The sequence below is a fragment of the Panthera tigris genome, chromosome C2 (assembly GCF_018350195.1).
Source record: "Panthera tigris isolate Pti1 chromosome C2, P.tigris_Pti1_mat1.1, whole genome shotgun sequence".
Classification (NCBI taxonomy): domain Eukaryota; kingdom Metazoa; phylum Chordata; class Mammalia; order Carnivora; family Felidae; genus Panthera; species Panthera tigris.
In genome coordinates this window covers 5709467-5733801 of record NC_056668.1, presented here as the reverse complement: position 1 = coordinate 5733801, position 24335 = coordinate 5709467, and the positions used below count along the sequence as shown (strand labels likewise).

General features: G+C 45.2%; 1 protein-coding gene across 1 annotated transcript in view; it reads right to left on the bottom strand.

Moving 5' to 3' along the window:
- DSCAM (DS cell adhesion molecule) overlaps positions 1–24335 on the bottom strand; it is a 763813-nt gene that overhangs the window by 7278 nt on the left and 732200 nt on the right. Inside the window, exons 30-33 of the mRNA XM_042956621.1 lie at positions 20351–20466; positions 16562–16711; positions 8423–8620; positions 6794–7096 (exon numbers count right to left, since the gene is read on the bottom strand). Coding sequence (XP_042812555.1) covers positions 6794–7096; positions 8423–8620; positions 16562–16711; positions 20351–20466 — 767 coding nt within the window. The remainder of the gene's footprint in view (positions 1–6793; positions 7097–8422; positions 8621–16561; positions 16712–20350; positions 20467–24335) is intronic.

Below are 24335 nucleotides of genomic sequence, written 5' to 3'. Positions count from 1 at the left end.
TGCATTTTGGGGAGGCTACGATTCCAATTCACACTGCAATAGCCCTCTTCCCCCTCCATGCACCTAAGAGAGCACGCGGATGCTCTCGCAACAAATTCTCTGGGAATGAAAGTGAACCAGAGTCCCGGGGGGCTTGGCTGTCCTCTGGGGCCAAATACAAAGGAACTTTCATCAATTTCTAACAAGGCTTCATCTCTATGCTTGGATGGGGCTGGGTATTGATGCAAAGGTAAGAAGCAAAGAATGCTTCCAGCACTTTCACCAAGAACCACACAGATCAGGCTTGTAATGATGCTACAACATCAAAGAGCTACTTACAAAGGGTGAGCTTGGAGTCTGCCCACTGTGGAGCCAAACGAGATCTAACACTTTTTGAGTTTAATATTAATGCTGAAGCAAGGTAATGAAAACTTGTAAATGAACCTCTCTTGGTAAATGAATCTTCGCTCCCAAAAGGCAAGCAGGAAAACCCCTAAATAAATAATGCGAGGCCGATAGCGGAGGCCCGTGTGTGCTGATTCTGTTACCATTCTTGGCTTGTACTTAGGAGGCTTCATGCATTTTTAAGAGCTCATCAATCCTGCGATCTTCCTACTCACTGGTGAACTTTAAAAACTACACTGAGGTATGAAGCGGGGCTTTGAGTTTGTTGCTGCTTACGATTCCTCTGAAATCAAGTAGTTCTGAATAAAAAACAGGACCTTGCCCCAGCATTTGGGCAAGGTCAGGACCACTGAGCAGGGTGTTTGGAGCACCCGGTGAGGAGGGGGCCGTGAGATTCAAGGAAGCTCCAGCTCCCACAAAAGATCCACAAGGACCCACACGCTGGGGACTACTGAGAGGGTGGCCCAGTTGGAGTCTTACACCTGCTCCCCCAGGGGGCTGGCAGACCCGTGTGCCCTGAATCATCCCACAGGAGGACTGAGTTAATCCAGATGTGAGAGGATTCTAGGCAGAGGAAACAGACATTTGTGGAGTTGAGGAGCCCAGAAAGCAGCGGTCTTGATGGGTGAGGAAGACGGGACTGGCTTCTCAAAGCCCCATGAGTCTTTATCCTGAGAGCAATGGGCAACCACACAAGGGATTTCAACATGAGAGGATTGACTGTATCACTTGAATTTAAAGCTTGTTGCTTCCAAGTTTGGGATATAAGATACGTTAGAAGTTGGGGCCAGCTGTGTCCACACAGGACTTTGCTGTCTTCTTACATTTTTGTATATTCCCAGCACGTTTGAGTTGCTCCTGGCTTATCATGGCATCTCACTTGTGTGTGTGTGTGTGTGGGGGGTGTGTGTGTGTATGTGTGTGTGTGTGTGGGGGGGTCCCTGTCTTCCATAGGCTGGATTTGGACCTTGTTTCTTGGATCTCCTCATTTATCTGCCTTGTGTCTTCAGGTTTCTTTGTCTGCTGTTTATTATACTACATGCTATTCTGATAAAATAAGGAGACTGTGGGAAGTGTTGGTTTAATATGTTAACACTTTTATGTCTTAGGATAATACCCGGTGCGGTATCTTTTTATAGAGAAGATATCCAATAAATATGGGTTGCATAAATGAGTGTAAAACATTTGTGTCTTTCTGGAGATGCCAGACTTGCACTGTGGCAAAACTTTTTGCCTGTCATCCATGGCACTGGAATCTAGAACCTTCGTTCTGGCCGCTCAGCAGGACACAGGTGGGCCTCCTGCCTCTCCCTCACACGTTGTCAGGCACGGGTCTCCTCCTTACCTTGTACTACCTGTGGGCTGGCTCCTAAGCAACCCAAGCTGAATCCCAATAAGCCAGCCAAGAAAAACTGAGCTAAAGGGCTCGGAGTCCGAGAACAGGCAGTCAGAACAAAAGAATGCACACTTAGGAACTGGAGGACAGATAACGACGGCAGCACCTACGATAAACACGCAAGAGCCCTTGGAAGGATGGGAAAGCCTGGGCACCTGGAACTAGTGGCAGGAAAGGGAGGAGGCCGGTGCAAAAGGTGAACCCCTCAGAACAAGTCCACCATCACTTCCTGTGTTCTGGAGACGTCACACTAAAATAACAAGTCAGTCCTTAAGAAGACAAAATCACAAATGCACATCAAAGACATCGGTTTCCCAGCAGGGAGCCAGGAAGAGCTCGTTGGAATATTTAGGTCTATCCAGGGCAAGGGTGTACAGCAATATTCAGAGGTGTTGCTAATGGCCCCAGGGTCCTTCTAACTATAAGTACTATGGGAGCATTCGAGAGTTTGTCAGCTCAGAGCAAAGTCTTGTTCCACGAGGTGAATGTGAAGCTCATTCCAATCTCCTGCCTTTGCACTTCCCTCTGCCTGGACCGCTGTCCCTTTATGGTGTCTGTCAGGCTTTCTTTGCCCCAGCCACCATTTAGATCTCAGCTCACGTCTCACTGCTCCCAGAAGCCTTCCTTGACCATTCTCCCCAACTCCTGACCCCTGCCAGGCTTTGTCCCTTTCCCCAGTTACTTCCCTTCCCAGAACTCCCCACCATCTGAAGCTGTATTATTTCTTTACTTGAATAGTGTCTGTCTCCACCTCCAGGAATGCAAGTTGCCTTAAGACGGGGTGTTTGTGGGTTTCGTCTATCATCGTATCTCCAGCTCTGGAAGTGGGGCCAGTTACTGAGTGAGCACTCAAAAAATACATGCTGACGGGAAAAAGGAGGCTGAGAGGCCGGGAGAGAAGGGTCAGGGACATCTCTAGAAGGATGGAGGCCAGAACCACGCACGGGTGCAGGGTGTGTGAGCGTGTGGGAATATCAGAGATACTTGCACTTGAAAGGAGACCCTTTCCATACCTCTTAGAATAACATTCGTGATCGAAACTTGAAAATCTAATTTTAACGAGTGCAAAAAAGAGAACGATGCAAGTCTGAGGCACGGGGCCCCAGCCGCTCAACCCAGAGGGATTAGGGGAGGTGGGAGGCAGAACTGCTTGAGAGGAACTGTGTGGCACCCTGGGTCAGGAGGAGGGAGTCTGCACCAGGTGACCTGCCCCGAGCAGAGCCACGTCCTCAGAGGGCGAGGGAGACGGAGGTAGAATGAGGCTGAAGAGGGGGATTTGGGGCAGTGAAGCTCTCTCTGGAGTGTAATTCTGATTCAAGAGCCAGCACGAGAACCACGTGGGCTTCGGAGGGGAGACAGCACGATCGCAGTAGCTGAGAGCAGGAAGAGAAACCTTCTTTGGAGGTCGCCAAGGGAGCAGAGGATGGCTTGCCCTTCAGGTAAGCACCTCTCGCCCATGTTCTTCTCTTTGGATAAATGCACACATCCAGGAGGGCATAGATGGATCCGAACACTGAAGCCCCCAGACTGCTTCATGTAACTGGTTGTTCAGAGAACCAACAAGTCAACAGCAGGCAGTGGCCACTTCCGGCTGGAAAACCTCAAGTGCATTCATCACGGGAGGGGCTGATGGGTATATATTTAAGGCTGGGGTCCCAGAGTGTGAGAGCAGAGATCTAAATGGACCAACCCTTCTCCAGATGCTCCCGAGGCCAGGATGCATTGGGTTGCCTATGCGGACCTTTAAATGGATTTTAGTAGCTTCGTGCAATGGCATTTCTTGATGGCATGAGGATAAATCTCATGAATAAAGGAGGAGCAGTAATTCAAGAACATTAGAAACTGGCTCAGGATGCTACCCGAACCCAAGAACAGCTACTGTAACCAAAGTATTGGAAGTTGCCTTCACCAAGAGGGAAAGAAGCTGTTAAACTTTCCAGCTGTTTCTCAGAGGAAGATAGAGTTTGGCTTGTCTTTTGTTTTTAAAGACGGAAATAACCATCCCTTATTGCAGAAAATAAAACAATAGCACAACTGGCATTTTACATAAAATATAAACATCCTAAAAATTCAGTAAATGCAGAGTTCAAGTACTATTGAACATCGAAAGCTAGAGTCTGATGTTTGCCATGTGTGAGAGCCTTCACATTGCATGGGGGGCTCCCCTTCTGTGGAAGAGACTCCCTTTCCACTTGTCAAGAGCAAGAACAGAAAATAAATCACTTTATTTAAAGTTAGGCTGGAAGAGGGGGTGGACTGAAATGTTCTTTTTACTAACAAGTTCTAGTAATTGTAATATCTTAGCCAATTGGTGAGTTTTGTCATCATAACAGCTCTGTGATTATCACAGAGATCTGCATTCATTCCATATCTTTAAGCACCTACCATAGGTGTCACATACAGGGGTGGGAGCATATATTCAGTGCCATTAAGTCATTCATGATATTTCTGACTATGCGGCCAGATTATCTGCTACACGCTGGGAGAGAAGTTTGGAGGCAATTAAGACAGTCTTCTGTCTTCCTGGAGCCAGGATCTGGCCAAGTTGATTTAACTTGACCCTGACTTGATTTGCATTTAAAAGCTTTGGGTCCCGAGAAGACACGAAGGTGAGGGGAAAGATGGGCAGAGGCTGGGGAGGCTTTGCTGACACTGACTGATACCATCTAGAACCACGGGAACACAGGTAGGAATGAGGTTTGAAAGCACTCAAGGAACTGATGATTTTGAGGCAGCCTCCAGTCAGCAGAGTGCTAAATTGTAACCTTGGGGTTGGTGCCTGGTGTTGAATGTAGTCTCCTTATAAAGACACAACTGAAAGGCTTTCCTAAAAGCCTCAGAAATATTCAATAATAATACAGTCATCTAGGGCGGACAAAGCAAAGTTTGTGGACGTGAGGACTTGTGCTGACTTGAAACATTACTCCTACCTAAAATTATAAACTCATTTTAGTCTAAAGAGCATTTTAAGACTCTACTACCTGACCTCGTTGTGATCTTTCGATTGTTCTGATGGATCCAAGCAACAATGTCATAACAGAAGTGCAAACTTTTGTGAACTTCTGTTCAAACAAGACATCAGAAAGAAACCCAAGCCTTTAATTAATTCAAAGCTTGCACATATAGGAGCATCATGTCACCCAGGAGCTCTTGTACGCAAGGGAATATGGTTGCCGATGGAAGCGTCGCGTAGTGACTGGGTGATATGCAAATAAGGCGGATGCTTTTGAGGCCCTCAGTGGCCACAGAAGGGAGACCAACAAAAGAGGGAGGGAGGAGAGGAGCCAGCCGCACACTGGAGACCACACTGGAGTCACCACAAGAATCCCTCAACAAAGCAACAAGAGAAACAACTGCTAACTAACCACTTTACCCAAATTATGCCACACGCATCTTACACAAACCCCAAACAGTAGGCACCCACGTCAATGCCCATTTTACAGAGACAGCAACTGAAGGCTACCAAGGTTAAACATGTCCAGAGGCACATTTTCTCCTCTCCTATCTTCCTCACTCTCAGGCTTTACAGCCATAAAGAGCTTATGTTTTTATCGCATTTGCCTTGCAAATAAATGCCAACAACGAAAAATGCTGGAAATAAAAACACCCACAAATCACAGCTCATCTTCTCCCTGAGGAGGTCGACAGAATGAAAATAAATGAAGCCATCATTCTTTATTGTAAGCTGGCATGAATCTTGACTCAGTTTGGAAGATTAGTTGCTGGCTAGACAATTCTTATTTTTATATATTTTTATGCATTTATAAGGCTCATTTCAGCTGGGCTATATGCCATAAAACCCAAGGGAATTGCAGTAATTTAAAAGTGAAGATAAATTTTTGAAATAGGACTAGTAGAGAGGTTCAGAAAATGGGAAAAGGAGAAATAAAACTGGATTCAACAAGAATGGAGAGGCCGTCCACAAAGGAAAGTCTACAGGCAGCTATTTCAGGGTGAAGAAGAAAAAGGGATTCTTCAGATGACGAGTACAACTGGCTGCCATGGCCGGATTCCATCTAAAGATGTGTCTATTTGCCCCATATAATGGTTTGCAAGTATCTGGCCCAACACTTGAAAACTGCGGGTCTCCGTATAAAACCAAGCTTTCTGGCTTCTCTTGAGAAAGTCACTCTTACTGACCCCCCATTTCCACTGGGGATTAGTTGGTGGGAACACGCTGGAGTCTCTTCCCTCTAGATAGCCTGTGAACTCTTAAATTTTCCGCCTGCACCATTCCCCTTTTCCCTTGCTCTCCATTCTCTTCACTTATGTACATGATCTGCCGGGCCCTGTAGGCCTTAGGGCTCAGAGCTGCCATCCACACACCCAGACCCCTCTCATGTGCTCAAGACAAAGACTGAACCAGTGGCTGACCAAACCCTAGCCAGTTACTGTCACTTTGGGTAACTCAATGAAACCAAGGCCCAAGCACCGGCCCCCTGGTAAGACCTCTCTCCTTCTGAAAGCCTTAAGTACAGCAGCTTTACAACACAAGCCCCCTGCGTTTGAGCCTCCTCTCCTCACATAGTGGGATCTCCTTCTCTCCCATCGGGGCTCCTTGGGCTTTCTGACTGCTTGAACAACAGAACATGGCGGAAATGATGTGTCATTTTCCAGGCCCCGCCTTAAGAGACCAGCTACGTCCACTGTTTGCCTGTTGGGACACTTGCTTTAGAGCCGAGCTGCCATGATACGAAGAAGCCCAAGCCACCTGGTGGAGAATCCTACACATGGCCATTTGGGAAGGGCTCCTCCAGACCTAAGTGAGCCTGCCCAGCTGACACCACTGGAACAGAGATGGGCTGCCCCACCAAGCCCTGACTACATTTCAGATTGATACACAAAATGAGCGATGGTCACTGTTGCAAACCAATAAGCTCTGGGGTGGTTCATTACACGGCAACCTACAAACGGAGCATCGAGTCCAAACACCAGGATGGGCTTTCCCAGCAGACGAGAGCGAATCAGGAAGACAAGTGTCCTAAACAGTGGTCCGTGCATTTCTTTTCTCACCTGGCCGATGTGCCTTTGGAACCGCCATGTTCATCACTCGACCTCCATCCTGAGGTTTGGGGGGGGATGCAGTGAACCTGCAGATCCCCGATTCTGAAGGGGTGCTGGAGGTCAGACTGTCCGTGTACTCGTTTGTCCCTGCCGTCAACTGTTCAGATGATGTGTCTGATATGAAGCACTCTGTGATGGTGAACTTGGCGTGCCTCAGTTGCTCTTCCATCTTGGCGTGCTCGTAGGCCCTGGCCAGTTCTTCATAAGTGGAGGAGGCACTTTCTGTGGAGACCATGCTGCTTCGCGCTCGATCTATAGCGTAAAAAGAGAGAACGAGACGGATAAATTATTGCTTCACGGTCGCACCGACTGGATGGCCTTCTCTGGCTTGTGGCCGTTTCTCCCAGATCATGGTACACGCCGGCAGGGTCCTGGGTCATTGACCGAGAACTGCCTCGGTCACCGTGGGGCCTGTGTTTTACGTCCCAGTAAAGTGGGCTCAGGAAGCTTTGTTTCAGCACAGTCGCGTTAGTCAGATGCTCCCAGCCTGGGACACGCGCGTCAATCAGCAATGCTTAAAAAATTCTGCGTTCAGTTAAGATGATTGGGAGTGTCGTGTAAATGAATGGCCGTGTCCACCCCCTGCTCTGACTTGCGGATCACTCCGTTCCGCAGGGACTTTAATTGACACGAATGATTTGAGCTCTGCAGTTCAGCTTGCGAGGAAGACACGGCAGTGGTTAGAAACGAAGCCGTGACTCTGCACGAAACTGGCCAGTGGGAAGAATGGCCCCTGATCCCTTGGACTCATCCTTTGTGACTGCCACCCTTTGTGGGGCGCAGGAAACCCCCAGGACAAAAGGAGGTGCATCTTGGCCAGAGGAATCTGTATTTTACACACGAAAAAGTTTTGAATCACCTCTGTGCAACTCTGAGACTCTTCTAAGAGAAATAACAGCCATAAAAATAAATGCACAGGGTAACACTCCACCTTTGGAACATTATCTTTGAAGTATATCAGCCAGAACAAAAGAAAATGAGTATTCAAATTTCCTACAGCTATTAGGTTTAGATATAATTTCTTTTCTAGAGTTAAGGTTGGGGGCTGGGGCAACCGAGCGCTATTCTTAGGTCCTGTCTTCTCTCAGAAGTGAAATCTTGGTGGTTGATGGCACAGACTGGATGACTTACCTTATAATCAACCCCTGTTGAATTGTCAAAAGGATCAGCCCATGTTCCCTATAGAGGGTGCCATGACCTTGCCATGACACCTCCAGTGCAACGTCTTAAACCGAGAGACGGTAGCGGGTCACGTGCCCTCAGAGTATATTCAGAACCTACTGCAACAGTGTGGGTGAGCATTTTAAAGTATCTGTGTTTCTCTCAGTGGGGTAGGAACTCAAAGGAGAGGACAGCATGAGTCTGAGATTCAGGACATCTGAGATGCCTGTTGGTTTTGCCCTGCAGAAATCACCAGGCCCTGGATATCATCAATGCTGCATGGTTGTATTAATACTGGTTAAAAAACAGCCTAACAATTTGAAAGTGGCCTTGAAAGAGCATAAGGAGGAGCCTTTGAAGGCTATCTGAGGGCCGTGCCCGTCCCCAGGGTTGAGGAGGAGGCGTGCAGACCCCTACCTGTGTCTTGTGAGGGGCTGACACTGTAACTGTCACTCTCCTTGTCCATTGATCCCGCAGCCCTGGGCGTCGGCAGCCTCCAGTCTGTGGTGAGGGTGTGTGCTGAAATGGTGGGGTGGGGTCTGTTGAGGGTCCACTGGCTGGCATACCGGTTTCTTGCTGTGGGTCCTGCCTTGGCATTCCTCCTGGTGGTAGGATCTGTGAAGAGGCCAAGAACAATGTATGTCTTAGTCTCTAGGAGTATGATCAGTTGTGATCAAAGTGTTGAGGGTGGTTCTTCCCCTGCCCCCCCACCCCCACCAGCCTTAAGACGCCCCTGTAAGACTCATGCATCCTGGAAGCCTTTCCTTCTGTTTTTGTCTAGAGGATTCATTTCCTTTCTCTTGTGGTCTGAGACATTTATGTGATACTTAAGCACTCTAAAAAGTCCTGTGGGGTAAAGAATGTTAGATTTGGACTCAGGAATTATGGATTCAAACCTTTCTCTTGGCCCTTAATGTTTTTGTGGCTCAACGCACATCACTTAAACTTCCAGAGAATAGCCACCGTCTTCCACGCGTGGCCAAATATGCTCTAACGTGGTCTGTTTTTTAATGGTTCTCCTACCTTAAGGTGTTGTTATGGGTTGACTCATGTCCCCTCAAAAGGTATGTCCGCATCCTAACCCCTAGTACCTCAGAATGTGACCTTACTTGGAAATAGGGTCACTGTAGATGTCATTAGTCAAGATAAAGTCAGACTGTACCAGGGTAGTCCTTTAATCTAACAGGACTAGTGTCCTTATAAGAACAGGAGAGGAGAATGCCACGGAACAATGGAAGTAGAGATTGAGGTGCTGGGGCTACAAGCCAAGGAATGCCAAAGACTGTCAGCAGCAACTACCAGAAACTAGGAAGAGGCAAGGAAGGATCTTTCTTGACAGGTTTCAGAAGGAGCATGTTGACATCTTGAATTTGGACTTCTGGCTCCCAGAAGACAACAGATTTCTGTTCTTTTCAGCCACCCAGTTTGTGGTATGTTGTTACAGCAGCTCCAGGCATCTCCTGTGTTATTGTGGTTTTATATTTACTCATTGCCTTGATCAGGGCTGTTTTACTCATCAACTAAATTTCAAGTTCCTAGACCGAGATGGTGACACCCTCTTGTTCTAATACTCACTTAGTCTTTTGCATATGGTAACATATGTCTTCAATGGAATTGAACTTTGTCAAAGATGTGGGGCATTCAATGTGGAGAACACACGGTTAATGGGTATCTGGATTTCATACGTCTGCCTTCCTTAAAACCAGAGATTTACATATACAGAGGCTGGCACCAGATTGGTTTCATTTTCTCTAAATCTGGAACCAAAGACAGCAGGTCAATGAGTGGACAGAGTTCTTAGTTCAGCTCTTTGGGGGGGACACTGGAGTGGACAAGCAACACTGTCTTTTCTAGAACCCTGTGGAATAGGGCATAGAGAGGCTCAGTTACCTTTTCTTGGGCTCTGGCCTATAGGCAACATAAGGTCCTAGATGGGCCTTTTACACCACTGAATTCTCTGCTTCTAAAAAAGGAATTCTATGCAGTTATATTTCAAAATGTCCTGGAGACTTTTAAACACAACAGTCTATATTTACTGCTCAACCCTAATGAGGCAGTGTCAGAAGATCAACGCTGAGGGGGCCATTCCTTGGCATTGTTACAGTGACTTTACTTATGTGTTTTCATGGGCCTGGAAGTTGCTCCAGGGTAGGGGTAAGGATGTTCATCCTTCGGTCCATTCACAGAGCCCATGATGATCTCCAGTACACATAGGCCCCTGGATGGATACACTCAGCCCAGGGTCACTTTATGGATGAGACAATGGAAGCTCAGAGAGGAAAAGTGACACAGCTATTAAGTGGTAAAAATGGAGCCCAAGACTCCATGTTTTGGTTCAGAGATTGCCCGTCACTTGACCACACATGTCCTCATGCTGGACATCTAAGTGTCTAATACAGTGTCCGCCATGACACTGGCTTGTGTGTAATGCCATGTTGGATCATGGGAGGCAGACAATTGAATGTAGTGAAATGACTTTCTTTTTAAATGGAAGATTTTCTTCTTTTTGGAAAATTATAGTTATTGGGCTTTGAACCTAATCCATCATTCTACAATGCTGGAGACAAGCATTAAGATGGCAGCCAAATCGATATATTTTAAGATTTCCTGGGTCATCAAAATGCTTCGTCTTGGTGCATATTCTTTGGGGCATTGATTTTAAGACACATTTCATCACTTACTTGCAAAATTCCACAGAAGACTTTATTGGAAGATATTTTTTTTTTTTTTTGCCTTGATTAGAATGTAAATGTGTTATGCTCGAGCACCAAGCTCTCTGGACAGCAAGGTATGAATGATAATTGCATTTTCTCCACTGAAATGCTAGGAGAGAGGTCCTCAAAGAGACAGAAAAACATTCTCACGGGTAGGAGGCTAAATATCTTCCAGGTACTAGGGACTTCATAGGGAGAGCTTCGATAAATGGGGCTTGTTATTTAAATGCTAATGAATCTTTTCCAGAAAAGTACCCAGTCCCTTACATAAGATTTGAGGATTCACATTTTTATTTCTCTTTCAGTTTCTTGCAAAGACAGCCGTGGATCAGATTTACTCCTGGCATGGATGCTTGGGCAGGGGCGGGGATGTCAGTTTGATCTTCTCACTTCAAGGACGTACTCTCCTCACTCCCATCCCTCTCCCCCTGCCGTGTTTCCTCCCACCAAGCCTGCCCACCCATAGTGGGGCAGGACCTTACCCCTTTCTCACTGAGATCTCCCTATGTGGAAAATTCCATGGTCAAGTTATGCATATCAGTCTCTATTCAAAGCTAGAACTCTTTTTAAGTTAATTTTGTTCATTATCCTTTTTTTTTCCTTCTAGATGAGGACAGTTTTACCAATGGCCTGATAATGTTGGGAATATAGGTCATGGTATTACTTTCCTTGAACCACAGCTTGCAGTTCTGTCCTGCTCTAAGCAAGCCTCCTAGAGGCAAAATGATCTCAGTTGGTAGAATATTGAGGTAGTTGACACATTTTTTAAAAATAATCAGGTTTTGGGAGCTGTTTTGTACCTCAATTGAACTTTTCTGTATGATAACTCCTATGATAGCAGCTAAAATAAAAATCTGACTTGGATTCCACTTGGTAACCTTCTTTGTAGGTCTTACCAGCTAAGCTACTAAGGAAATACACATTGAGATTTACTGTCCTTGCATGGAAAGCATTTTATTTGGCTCCCCAACATTCTAATATAAATAAAACTTAGTGATGAGCCATCATGCTTGCTAAACAGCCAACAAATTAGAAGGTAAGTGATACAAATAACTCTTGGCTTTTGAACACTGGGTCTAAACCTAAATTAAGCTTTTCTGCCCATTGAATCAAATTATTTTAATCATCCTGAATTCAGGATAAGAGAGGATTTGGGGGATAATAGGGTTATAAAACATGTCATGTGTACTGTGATCTAGGTATTAGTCTGTTTTTATTCCCTGCTATTCCCAGTCCTATCTTGTAGGTGCCGTGGGCTCAGCTTCACATGGTGATGACGCTGTGGAGGCCTGAACATTCCCATTGCATAACGAACAAGTATTTATCAAGGGTTCATTACACATGGCACACTCCTCACCCCATCAGGTATTTTCCTGCAGGACGATGTCTAGTACCATTCCGGGTGATGGATGGAGTGTGCATGTGCTTTCAGAGTCTAAACAAAAAAAGATTCCATCCATGTTGTAAACTCTTCTTATGTAGACATGGAAGTCTACTCAGTCCGTAGATATCCCCTGGGAATCATGGTCTCCACTCAACAGCAACACGGAGCAGTTGAGGAGGAGCTTTGGAGTTAAGTTGTCTGCCTTTGACTCAGTTTTACTACTCGCTGGCTGTGAGCTCATCAGACGCGCCCACTTCCCTCATCTCTGAGAGTGGGGTTATCATCTCACCCACCCGCAGGGCTGTTGTGAGACATGGTGGTGATGGGGCCTTGTAGATCTTGGGGCCTGGCCCACGATTCCTGAGTGCCAAACACTTGGTAAGGATTGGAACACATTCTGTTTGTTGGGAAGAGGGTGGAGGGACATTTGGTAGGTTGATCAGGAAGGCTTGAAACTCAATTTAGAGAAGGTTTGGCAGAAAAAAAAAATACCCATTGAACATCATAAAGCCAGATGCTGGAGAGTTCCCCATGCTTCAGAAAAGAGCTGAAAAGTAGAGCTGGTGAGGACAGGAGCTCCCACTCATTCCTGGTCTAGCCCTTTCATGCACCAAGGGCGCTTGTACATGCTCTCGGCCCAGATGGGTGGATGGTGAACCAAGGGATGACTTCCAGGTTCAAATGACCCAAAAACCTGGACCAAGTCGAACACATATCATTTCACGTGTCTTTGTATCCTTGCACATCTTTTGAGTAAGAAAGTTAATTTAAGTTCTCCTGTGATGATCTCATTGGTAAGTCTCCACAAAGTGAGCTGGAGAGAGACTGTGTACATACTTACAAACATCTGATCATCTAGCAAACAGACACTTAGCCGGTTAGATGTCTCAGGACATCTTAGGAAATGGATCTCCTCAGGATCTCCAGGGAATGGAGAACAAAGAAAGGGGCCAAATGGACTTCCCGAGTCCTGTTTATTTAAAATGCTGAACATCCTTTCTTTTCCACCCCTTCTACTCGGATTTCAGAACTTGGCAGTTGGTTGACATTTAAATCTATTTATTGAGTGCCTACCATGTGTCAGACCTTGTGGCTGGAGTTGGGGGGGGGTTGTGGACACAGACATGGACACCATCAGACCCCCACTTTCAAGTGTACCCTCATCCACAGGAGCGACAGGGAAGCGAACAGAGCTGCAGATACAGCCAGGGCATCTATTTTCACCGGCTGGAGAGCTCAACAGTCAATTGTTGTGATTTCTCCTATCCTCATAATGAATCTTTGTTGCAACTCTGGAAAACTAAACAAAATGCCTAGAAACACAACTTCCATCATGCAGCCATTATAATGTGCAGACAACATATTGTAGATGCTCTACTTATAACTAAAGAATTCCCACAATGGTGACACAGTCCTAGTATAATTAGAACAGAGTAATAGTGTCTTTTGCAGTCGAGGAAATAGATCATAAATCGGCCTCTGCAAATGTGCCAAACTGCAGTGTGCAGAGACTGCCGCACGGGATCTGAGATGACACAGGTGAACCACCGGGCACAGGTGACAAGCTCTGGGGTGCAGGACACAAGCAGTGAACCGGGCTTCACAAAGCTCCCAGCTTCAGACTTCTGCTGGGGCTCATCTGCTGGGGGGCCAGTCACCCACTGTTTCCACTTCAAAATGGGAAATGGGAGGCTCTTAGGGCCTCGTAATATGGTTCCAGAGGGAACATTTAATGAAAAAATGATCCCTAGTAGAGAATGTGGTGCAGATGGTACATGAATAGTTCTGTGTTTTCCTTTTGAACTAGAGACTGATGCATGACGTTGAGTAGATTTGCTTAATGTTTGTAAACATTACTGGATGAAGCTCGTCACAAGCGAAAGAAGCATCGTTCTGTAAGCTGTGGATGCTTCAGTGTGATGTGATCATCAGACTGAACTCTGCCAACTCATCCCAACACTTGCAGAGTGGAGTGCAAACTCATGAGGCTAGACCAGGAGACCTGGTGACCAGGCTGGCTCTTTCCTCTGGCTCCTCCCTGTTGCCCATGGCATTCCAGTGATGCTGCTGCCCCAACATGCCTTAGGAGCCATTGCCTCTTGTTTCCCCTGCCTGGCAGGCCAGCTCCGGGCCTGGACTCAGATTTTCAACTGCGTGACGGATCTTCCCAGAGTTGGATCTGAAGTAGCCCCTCCCATCATCCCCACATGGCCCCCCCCTCCCCCCACTCACCATCACGTCCTAGTCCTAGTCCTTATAGGTAAATGAAAAATGCTTGAGTTCCCTGGTTAATGTCCAATTCCTCTACTGAGATGAAATGAATGCCTTTTTGCATCTCATGATGTACCCCCATCACTGGGCCATATGGAAAGTAAAACCTTAATAAATATTTTTGAGTCTGAATGCAGGAATCCTTAAAGTTCCCCAACTATGCTTACAGCATTATAGGTATGAGACACTCGGACACTCCCCTTCTATGTGCCTCTGGCCCTGCCACTTGCCTCTTGCTGGTTATCGCTTCTGCTTATGACCAACATTCACACCTCTGTTGATATTTTGAATGTCACTGAATCAATGTTTCCATTAGTTGGGGAGGTGGTGGTGGTGATCATGCAGTTGGGATGCTCCCAGTGCTTTAGTGTGACTGTTTCCTTCCTATTATGACTGGCCTTTGTGCATTCCTCTGCTAGTTGAACATTGAAAGGAAGGTGGGGAAGCTCGCTCATTTTACCTGGCAGAAAGAAGTCACGGGCTATGAGAGTGGCAAGCTTGAGAGGTCCTGTCCCCCTGTGCTAAGTGGCAGGGACCCACGTCTAACACTTGGGGAAGTATTTTTCTGTGAGGGCTCCAGACAATCAGCATCAGAATGACCCAGGATGTCTGTTACAATGCAGATTCCTGGGCCCCACCCTAGACCAAGTGGACCAGAATCTTTGGAGATGGAGTTCTGGAATGGGTATTTTGAACAGGCACCCTGGGTGATTCTGATGCACACGAAAGGTTGGGAACCACTATCTGGGCATCTGTCATGTTTTCTCTGCCTCTTGCCTATTTTCCTGCCAATGTCTCCATTAGCTTCCACGCTGACTGGGCTGAGGGAATTCTGAGGTCAAGGATCCTTCCATTTCAGTCCCCCTGGGTCTGTAATTCTTCCCTCACTGAATAGCAATAAGTGTCTCAGAAATCCATCAGTGCCGTGTCCTGAAGCATCCAGAAGCTGGACCAGGCAGATCATGATGGGAAAGCCAATAGCCAGAGAGAGGGTCAAGGACTACGAAGCACTTTCTAAAGCAAAGCTCTCACTCACACACCCCCAAGCAAAGTTAATTCCCACTCATGGCCCATTCATGTCTTCAGTGTGTGCTGATGTCATCAAGGAAGGAGGGGGTGAGGCTAGACGAAAGGGGGAAACAGAAGATTTCTTCAGCCTGTTCTTGAGGACAGTTTTTGAAATGAATTTCAGTAACAGCTGAAACTGTTTTCTTGCATATTACAAAGTTATTTAGGAATCACCTGGTTTGCTTCATGACATCAGTACATTTCACAAATGCTTTACAAGTCAGAATGTATGAATAACAGCTTTTAACATTATATTATTTATTTTCCTAATTATAACACTCCGAGAATGTAAATTTTTGCAGAGCGATTAGAGATTAAAAGTTAGACATCAAAGCTTCCGAAAGATAATAATCGGGACATCAATTTCTCAGTCTCTTAAAGAGATTTAGAAACAATTTCAATTATGAAGGAATAAGAATGTCTAATTAATAAGCTCTAGATACATATTAGGGTATTTAATTTCATTGCAGTAATTAATTCCTGTATATTATGAATGCAGATATTAATAACTAAGTCAAATATAATCCCCGGATTTGCCAGAACTATAGTTTTTCTCAAATAGTGTGTTCAGGAGAAAACATAAACTCCAGGGACGGACAGATCCGCAGTGAAACCCTGGCTTCCCTACACATTGTGTGTACAATGTCAGGCTGTTTACCTAACTGCTCTGAGAGTCCACGTTCTTATCTGTAACATAGCGGCTATCGTATCTATTCATATCTATTCTAAGTAGGCACCTTGCAGGGCTGCCTTACAGATAACACACTTGCCATAACCTACTTATCCTAATCCTGGCGCAGAGTGGATACTCACTGATGTTAATTACTTTTCCCCGTTCCCGCATCGTCCAAATCAAAAAAAAAAATTACCTTGACCTGAAATTTCTGGCACTTTGATAGTGAATTGACACCAAGGGTTATTGGCCTCCAGTGACATAGTTTGAACGCCAGCTTAGATCAAACAGTAAAAACTCCCATGTCCCAATTAGAGATATTATCGTACGTATTTGTTTCGTAGGCACAGGGCCAACGAGCCCTGCTTTCGTTGGACAGGGACAGAGCGTCAGCATCTTCTCAGCATCGGTACCACCCACACAGTTTGTATTGTCGGACCACTTACTCGTTCCCGGCCGCGCGTCCGACACATCCACGAGGGGCCCGGTGGCCTGTGACACTGACTGATAGTGCACTGTGTGTGTCACCGTCAGAGACTTCTGTTTGGCCGCCTCCCCAAAGTCAGCATCCGTTAACAGGACCGTGGAGCGATCGTCTGCAGAACAGCAGGAACACAGGAAACCAGACATGTTTACCCCTTTAAACGGCTCCCCTGCCTTCTCTCCCCTAGCTCCTTGTGTGATTGCTCATGGCAACAATTATCACCTCATCTAAAGGAGCAGAAACAACCCCCAAATTCAAGCCCTGTATTGGAATCACTGTCGAACGCTAAATATAGATTATCTTTAGGAGCTGGCTTTCGAAGCATGAATGAAAGAGGGTGACCACACAGAAGGGTCTTCTTACCAAACAAACACTCGTTTGGGGAGGCTTGTCGGAACCACCTGTTGGACAGAGTTTGGGATTTATGTGTTTGCCAAAGGCTCACCTGAGATGTCACCAGAGATGGTGACACCACCAGTGATGAGGTTGCCATCAAAAACAAGCCCTGTTTTCAGTACTGGAAAAACACTGCTGAGGCTATCTACACTTGGGTGGCTCTCACGCCGAACCTGGCCAATGTTTGGGGTTGGGGTGAGGGGAGGGGAAGACAAGGGCTGGTCTTCAGAATTTATGGATTCCTCTGTTTTAAAGGTTCTGAGCTACGTTCCTTTTCTTCCCACCTCTTCTGAGCTTTAATTACCCTAGAATATCCTTTAATTGACTTTTCAGAATGACTCACTTGTCAGATTTCCAAGCCCAATTGGCATTTGAAGGTTAGACAAGGAGGAGCCCTGGTTCAGATGAGTCTGGAGCATTCTAGGGCTTGGAAAGGAAGCAGTTGGTTGAGCTGCGTGTCATTATTCGGTTGCCTCAACATTTTTCATTACTTTGTTGTGATACTTTTCACGCTTTCTTAAGAGCTTTTTTACTCCAAGGGAAACTTCCCTTAGGATATATGGATATATTCATACATTTTCAAGCACCGCAGCCCGGGATGCTGTTCATATGAGTTTATCAGTCAGCTGGGACCACGCTAGAGTGTGCCTGGACACGGAGCGGTGACGTGGAAGTCATAAACAACACAGCTAGACTTCTGTGCCCAAAAAAGGCTCTGAACAGAATGAACCTTGCAAAATCCAATTACTCAGGCTCTGGCAGGAGAGGAAAGCCTCTTGAAGTTAGAATAAAATTTCTTGGCAGGGAAATAGAGGAAACCTTGCCAGGATGTCTGCTGGCATCACAGCGTGTGATACAGCATGGGTGGGTCCTGCGGCAGGAGCCTGGGCTCGGCGTGGGGGTCGTGCCACAGACTTCATCCGGCCCTCAACTGAGGTGGCCTTTCTACAGAAATAGGTTCCTACAATTGGACCCGGCATCAGAAGCCTGACAGCTACACTCATTTTTCATTAATAACACTGACATGTTATGGTCTCTAACATGGAGCCCTGCTAAGAGCCTGCAGATTATCTGCGGGGATAAGCTACAAACTTCTAATGGGAAATTTCAGGTGCCTATCAGTTTGTGAGGTTAACCATTCATTCTGGCTAGAAATTAATGGCACTTTTGTATTGGATGCTGGTAGTCAGACCCCGGCGTGTTTTAAAGCATCACATTTCTACTTCCCAATAATTAGCAAGTGCCATCCACCAACTGTCAGGCATCACCAGGAGATAAACGACTCTTGGCGATAGATGATCCCATGAAGACTATGACACATCTCTGGCTAAAGGTTGGTAGTACAGCTTTCCAGTAGCCATGGAAACAGACCCAGAGGCAGGTTGCCCAGTCTGCCCCTTTGCAAACTTTGCTCTGTTTGCAAATGGTGGGCAGACCCTTCTCTGGTGTTAGGCCAGTAACGACTACCTATCTATTTTAACCACCATGGGTACAATGATTGAGAAGTCTGATGAGGAACATTTACCAAATGTTGTAAGTATATTATAAGGTCAAAGGAAGTACATTTTGATTTTTGAACTCACGTTTCAAAGGAAATTTTGGTTTCAATGCCCAACCTATTGAGTTCAATAAAAGAGATTTCAGCTCTACTACTGAAAAGTAAAGATTATCAAAAACAAGGCAGGGGGGGCGCCTGGGTGGCGCAGTCGGTTAAGCATCCGACTTCAGCCAGGTCATGATCTCGCGGTCCGTGAGTTCGAGCCCCGCGTCAGGCTCTGGGCTGATGGCTCGGAGCCTGGAGCCTGTTTCCGATTCTGTGTCTCCCTCTCTCTCTGCCCCTCCCCCGTTCATGCTCTGTCTCTCTCTGTCCCAAAAATAAATAAAAAACATTGAAAAAAAATTAAAAAAAAAAAAAAAAAAAACAAGGCAGGGTGCTTTGTCCTGATGTGAGCTAGCTAATAAAATCTTGGGTATTTTAGGATGAGTAGTGATTCCTCATACAACATGGGTGGTATTTAACTGAATTTGGTTGATCGAGGGCCACACTGGGCTTGACCAACCTTCCCCAAGTGCTATGATGCCTGGACCAAACTTAAATCCAGCAAGAGCATCCCAGGCCTTAGAATTTAGGAGCCTGTAAGTCTATTAGAACATAATCAAGCAGGGAGGGGGTAAGGAATAGCATAGATGTTCTGCCCATCTGGCCATTTACCACTGCTTTTCTGGCAGGAGCTTCCTAGAATAGGTTCCAGGAGTTGGGTAGTCTTAGCCAAACCACAGGATAGAGTTGCCCTGGGACCAAGTGCCAGTGAACACGGTCCAGAACAAACAGAGCGAAGTTTGCAAAGGGGCAGACTGGGTGACCTGCCTCTGGGTCTGTTTCCATGGCTACTGGAAAGCTGAGTGATACTTTAAAGGTGAGGCGTTCTGGGAAGTAGCTTGTTGATATGGAAGTAGGTGGTGACAGTTACAGAAGGCTAAGCTGGTGGCCGGACACGGGTTCTACTCCTGTCTATGTGACCTGGAAGCTATAGAAACTCTCGATGCCCCAGTTATAAAGGAGTGCCTTTCTCCTATGTTGATTGAGGGTTAAATGAGATTACATCCATAAAGTGCTTTTACAAGTATGTGACATTAGAGAGGCCTCAGTAGATGTTAGCTATTCTTCTGATCATCCTTGCAGTGGAAATACAAAGTCTCTGATTCTGGAATAAATAGCACTGTGTTGGAAGGCAGTGTGGGATGGCAGACTTCGAATGGAAAGGGCTGGAAGAAGTCAAGACAGCAGGGTTCTGAGAAAACCAGCCACAAAAGCTCTCCAGGTGTCTGATTTGTGATTGTGAAACGGGGACCTGGGAATTTCCCAAAGCACTGTGAAGGAACCCATTCCAGGGTGTCTACGGGGTGCTGAGGGATAGAGAAAAGACAGTCTGTACAAAGACCATTGTGTGTTAAGTGCTAAGTAGAGTTTGGACATTTTCTTTAGTGGAGGCCTTATTGGAGCAGAAGAAGGCACTGAGTGGACTTCCAAGATGGGGCTTTCGTGCATGGCCCTTCTAGGTTTATTTGTTTGCAGGTGTTTGTTCTTTGGAGAGGCACCAATAGTCTCCCCAAGAAAGATCCAACACGGATCAAAGTTGGGGAACTTCTGTTTTAGGTGACCTCTGAGGTATGTGTAAGCTCCTTTCTCCCAACCCCCATTTGCTGGTATTTATTATTCTCCTCGGTAACAATGAACTGTCTTCTAACTTTGCTCGCGTGGCCCTCAAGACATTCCCGTAACTTACGGGATTTTGGCTGAGAGGGCATGGCCATAGAAGCCACACTGTGTGAAACCACAGACAGGGCACCTTACCGATGGTCTCCATTGTGTCTCTCTCTTCGATCAAAAGCTGAGCCCTGGGTATGTCAATGTGCATCCTCAAGGTTTGTTGTTGCTTGCTCAAGGTATCCGAAGTCCGGGTATTCTTACTGGGAATACAAGACAGAGGGTGCCTTAACAAACAGAGTTACATGATGCCAATCTGTGCTTGTACATCAACTGAAAAAAGCCAGGAAGGACAAGGGGAAAAGGAGAAAGAAAAAAAAAAGATTTCTTCCTTCATTCAAATAATATTTATTAAGTTTCAGCAATTGGTTGTGAGGTTCAGAAAGTGAAAATTGTCAATAGACATTGGTTCCATATTGATGGAACCTTCAGAATTTCCCCTCTCTTGTGTAAAGCTAAGTAAAACAAAAAAAAAAATGATTTTTAAACCAGCAGCATTTTTATTTGTCAGACATGAGATATTCCAGTGATGGCAACAGAGGAAGCATTTGTGCTCGCTGCCCATTGGGTAGGGGATCTACTAATGGATTTGTATTTATATATGGTGTCGTTTTATTTTTGTTCTAGTAACAAATCATAAACCTTGTTAGCTTCCCTGGCACTAGTTTATCCTAACTGATATCACGTTTTAAAATTAAAAAAAAAAACACCCAAACTACTGTAAGAATTTGTGTACCAGAAAATTACTCTTAGAGCGAGCTGTCTTCTAGAAGGAAATGTAAAAAGGTACTAAAATGGCATGGTATAATCAAATTCAGTTACAGCCTACAATAAAAAAAACCAAAAAACAAAAAACTGCATGTTTCACAAAAATGCAAAAAAGTCAATAAAGGCTTTAGTTAGAAATCTAGGGGCGCCTGGGTGGCTTAGTCGGTGGAGCATCTGACTTTGGCTCAGGTCATGATCTCGTGGTCCGTGAGTTCGAGCCCTGCGTTGGACTCTGTGCTGACAGCTCAGAGCCTGGAGTTGGGCTCGGATTCTGTGTCTCCCTCTCTCTCTGCCCCTTCCCTGCTCACGCTGTCTCTCTCTGTCTCTCAAAAATAAATAAACGTTAAAAAAAGGAGAAATCTACATGATAGGAGCGATTGTTCAGCTTCTACAGAATTGTAAGAATTGAGAAGATTTTAAAATAATGCACAGTTGACCCTTGAACATCATGGGTTTGAACTGCACGGGTCCTCTTACGTGTGGATTTTTCTCAAGAAATACAGTCCAGGACTGTAATATTTTCTCTTCCTTTCTATTTTCTTAATAACATTTTCTTTTCTCTGGTTTACTTTATCATAAGAATGCAGTATATCATACGTATAACATACAAAATATGTGTTAATTGATTGTTTATGTTATCGCTCAGGCTTTTGGTCGACAGTAGGCTATTAGTACTTAAGTTTTGGGGAAATCAAAAGTTCTATGTGGATTTTTGACTGTGTGTAGGGGGGCCAGTGCCCTTAACCCCTGCATTGTCCAGGGTCAACTGCATATTAGAACACCCTCTAAGGAGCAGCAGTCACTCAGAATAATTCATCATGATAAACTACGGCATCCATAAATCTAGTTCAATAATTACCAAAATCTACTTTGAGAGAGATTTCTGGAGCCTACTTCACTTAATGCTTTACTTTTGTGTTAGTTGCTTTTAGTAGATTATAATAAAGGGGGCATCCATACTACATCTTAAATGCTTTTCTTCCCAACTAAGCATTCACCAGGAACCCCAGATCCTTTTTTGTTGATGAGGACTCATCTACCCTTGAACCCTGTGGCTGAAGGAATATTAATACTCTGAAGGTCAAGTTCACCCAACACCCCCTGAAGACATCTGTATGTTGAAGTCTGTGTTAATATTCTGAATATTTTATAATGGCTCTTCCTTCATTTGAGTATAAACAAAACAACCTACAAAAACAACAGCTTCTGAAAGGTGCACCTTCCTTATTGAGGACTTGATCTTGAACCAGATTTCTTGCTCTGCAGATGAGTAAGTGGGTTATGTAGCTAGATCATGCTAATTACGCAGAGCCCAAATTCAAACGTGTGGCCTGAATTTTTCACATGGTCTATATACTTTTTAAAATTATTTACTTAACTACGTTTTCACTTTGTGCGTGTGTGTGTGTGTGTGTGTGCACGTGTGTGTGTGTGTTTTAAAGCAAAGATTCACATACTTAGTATAAAATGAAGAACATATTGGTGACTTGGGGGCTGTAGTTATGTCATGTTTAGACAAGCTCTATTTCCACAAAAACAGATGGGAAACTACTCCTCTGTGAGTATCCGGAAGGTCTGTTTAGAAACTCCACCAGGGACTTGAGCTTGTCCTTGCACCAGAAATAGAAACGTGAGCTAGTTCCTTCTGCTCATCATGAATAGTTATGAGGCAGCCAGCGGCTGTTCCATTAACACTACGAACCGAAGCACAGACCCTACTTAACAATAAGGGGTCCACTGTCAGACTGTCACAGGAAGCTGGCTACGTGACTGCTGTGCACTACGGCAGTTGGCCCAAGGACTTAGAATATGGTTCAAGTTTATGAGCAAAGACAATCTAAGCTGGAGATAAACTTCCCCTCCGTCTTGAAGGAGCGCATGCTGTCAAGCCCTGCAGTGGGAAGGCAAGAGGATGGCCCAACAAGCCTTGAGATTCAGGAGCTAATTGTTCTTCTCTCCTTTTGCTGTTCCCTTCGCTTGGAGGAAACATCCCCTACCCGGATCCCAATAGCCACGTGGCTGGCTCCCTCCCTTGCTTCAGGGCTTGATGATACAGGTGGCAGCCAGATTTGCCCAGCTATGGGCTCTGCTGACACTTTCCGCCTCCCCATCCTTCCTTTAATTTTGTTTCCTCAACACTTACTACTGTCGAGCATACATTTAATTGACTTATTTGTGATCTGTCTCTCCCACTGGAATATGAGCTCCACAAGGGATATTTCCTTCTATTCTGTACCCTTTTAATCCCTGGGATTTAGGGCAGTATGTGGCAGGAGGAGGTGCTCAATAAATATTTGTTGACGCTTGTTGAATAAACCAGGTTGTTTTGGGGGTACAGTGGGACCGGAGTGATATGTCCCAGAGGCAGTAATATTCTTCTCATTCTACAGGTTTATTAGGTCTCACCTTAATACGACTGCCATATTTTATAGTCTATTGCTATAGGAAAGCTGATTCTCCGAAATTACAATAATTGGTCATTAAAACAGCAACAAACTTTCAAAAAAAAAGGCTACTAGAAGAAACCTCCTTTGTGACCTAAAGATTATGAATGTTTTCATTGCGGAAACAAAACTGCACATTTTGTATGATGTGGGGTCATGCTAAATTTTTGTTAGTTATTATTGAAATATAATCTTTCACCATCCATTTGCTATCTAGTTGTCGGATTAAAATGACAGACAGCTGACCCTGGTTTACAGAGGATGGTATTTCTGGCTTAGCCAATGAACTACTCATAGCTGTTACAACTCTTTAAAGTTAATATTTCCTTAAGATTTATGGGGAATAAAAAACAAATGAAGGAAGCTGCACATCACCCGCCTTCCCAAATATCATATGAAGCTTTCTTTAAGTTTAGAATAACTGTAGGGATCTCAGGGCCATACCTCATTATAATAGTTGAGTGGGTGATGATTGTTACTCTGAATAAAAATATGAACATTAAAAAAGCAACATTTATTTAAATTCTCAGTTGGAACCTTTCTCCACCTTTTTCCACTTACAGCTAGCTCTTAAAAATACTGGTCTTTAGGGGCGCCTGGGTGGGTCAGCTGGTTAAGCGTCCGACTTTGGCTCAGGTCATGATCTCGTGGTACGTGAGTTTGAGCCCCGCGTCGGGCTCTGTGCTGACAGCTCAGAGCCTGGAGCCTGTTTCAGATTCTGTGTCTCCCTCTCTCTCTGACCCTCCCCCGTTCATGCTCTGTCTCTCCCTGTCTCAAAAATAAATGAACGTTAAAAAAAAATTAAAAATAAAATACTGGTCTTTGGATATTAGCCATGTATTGGCTAATGCCTTAGACCG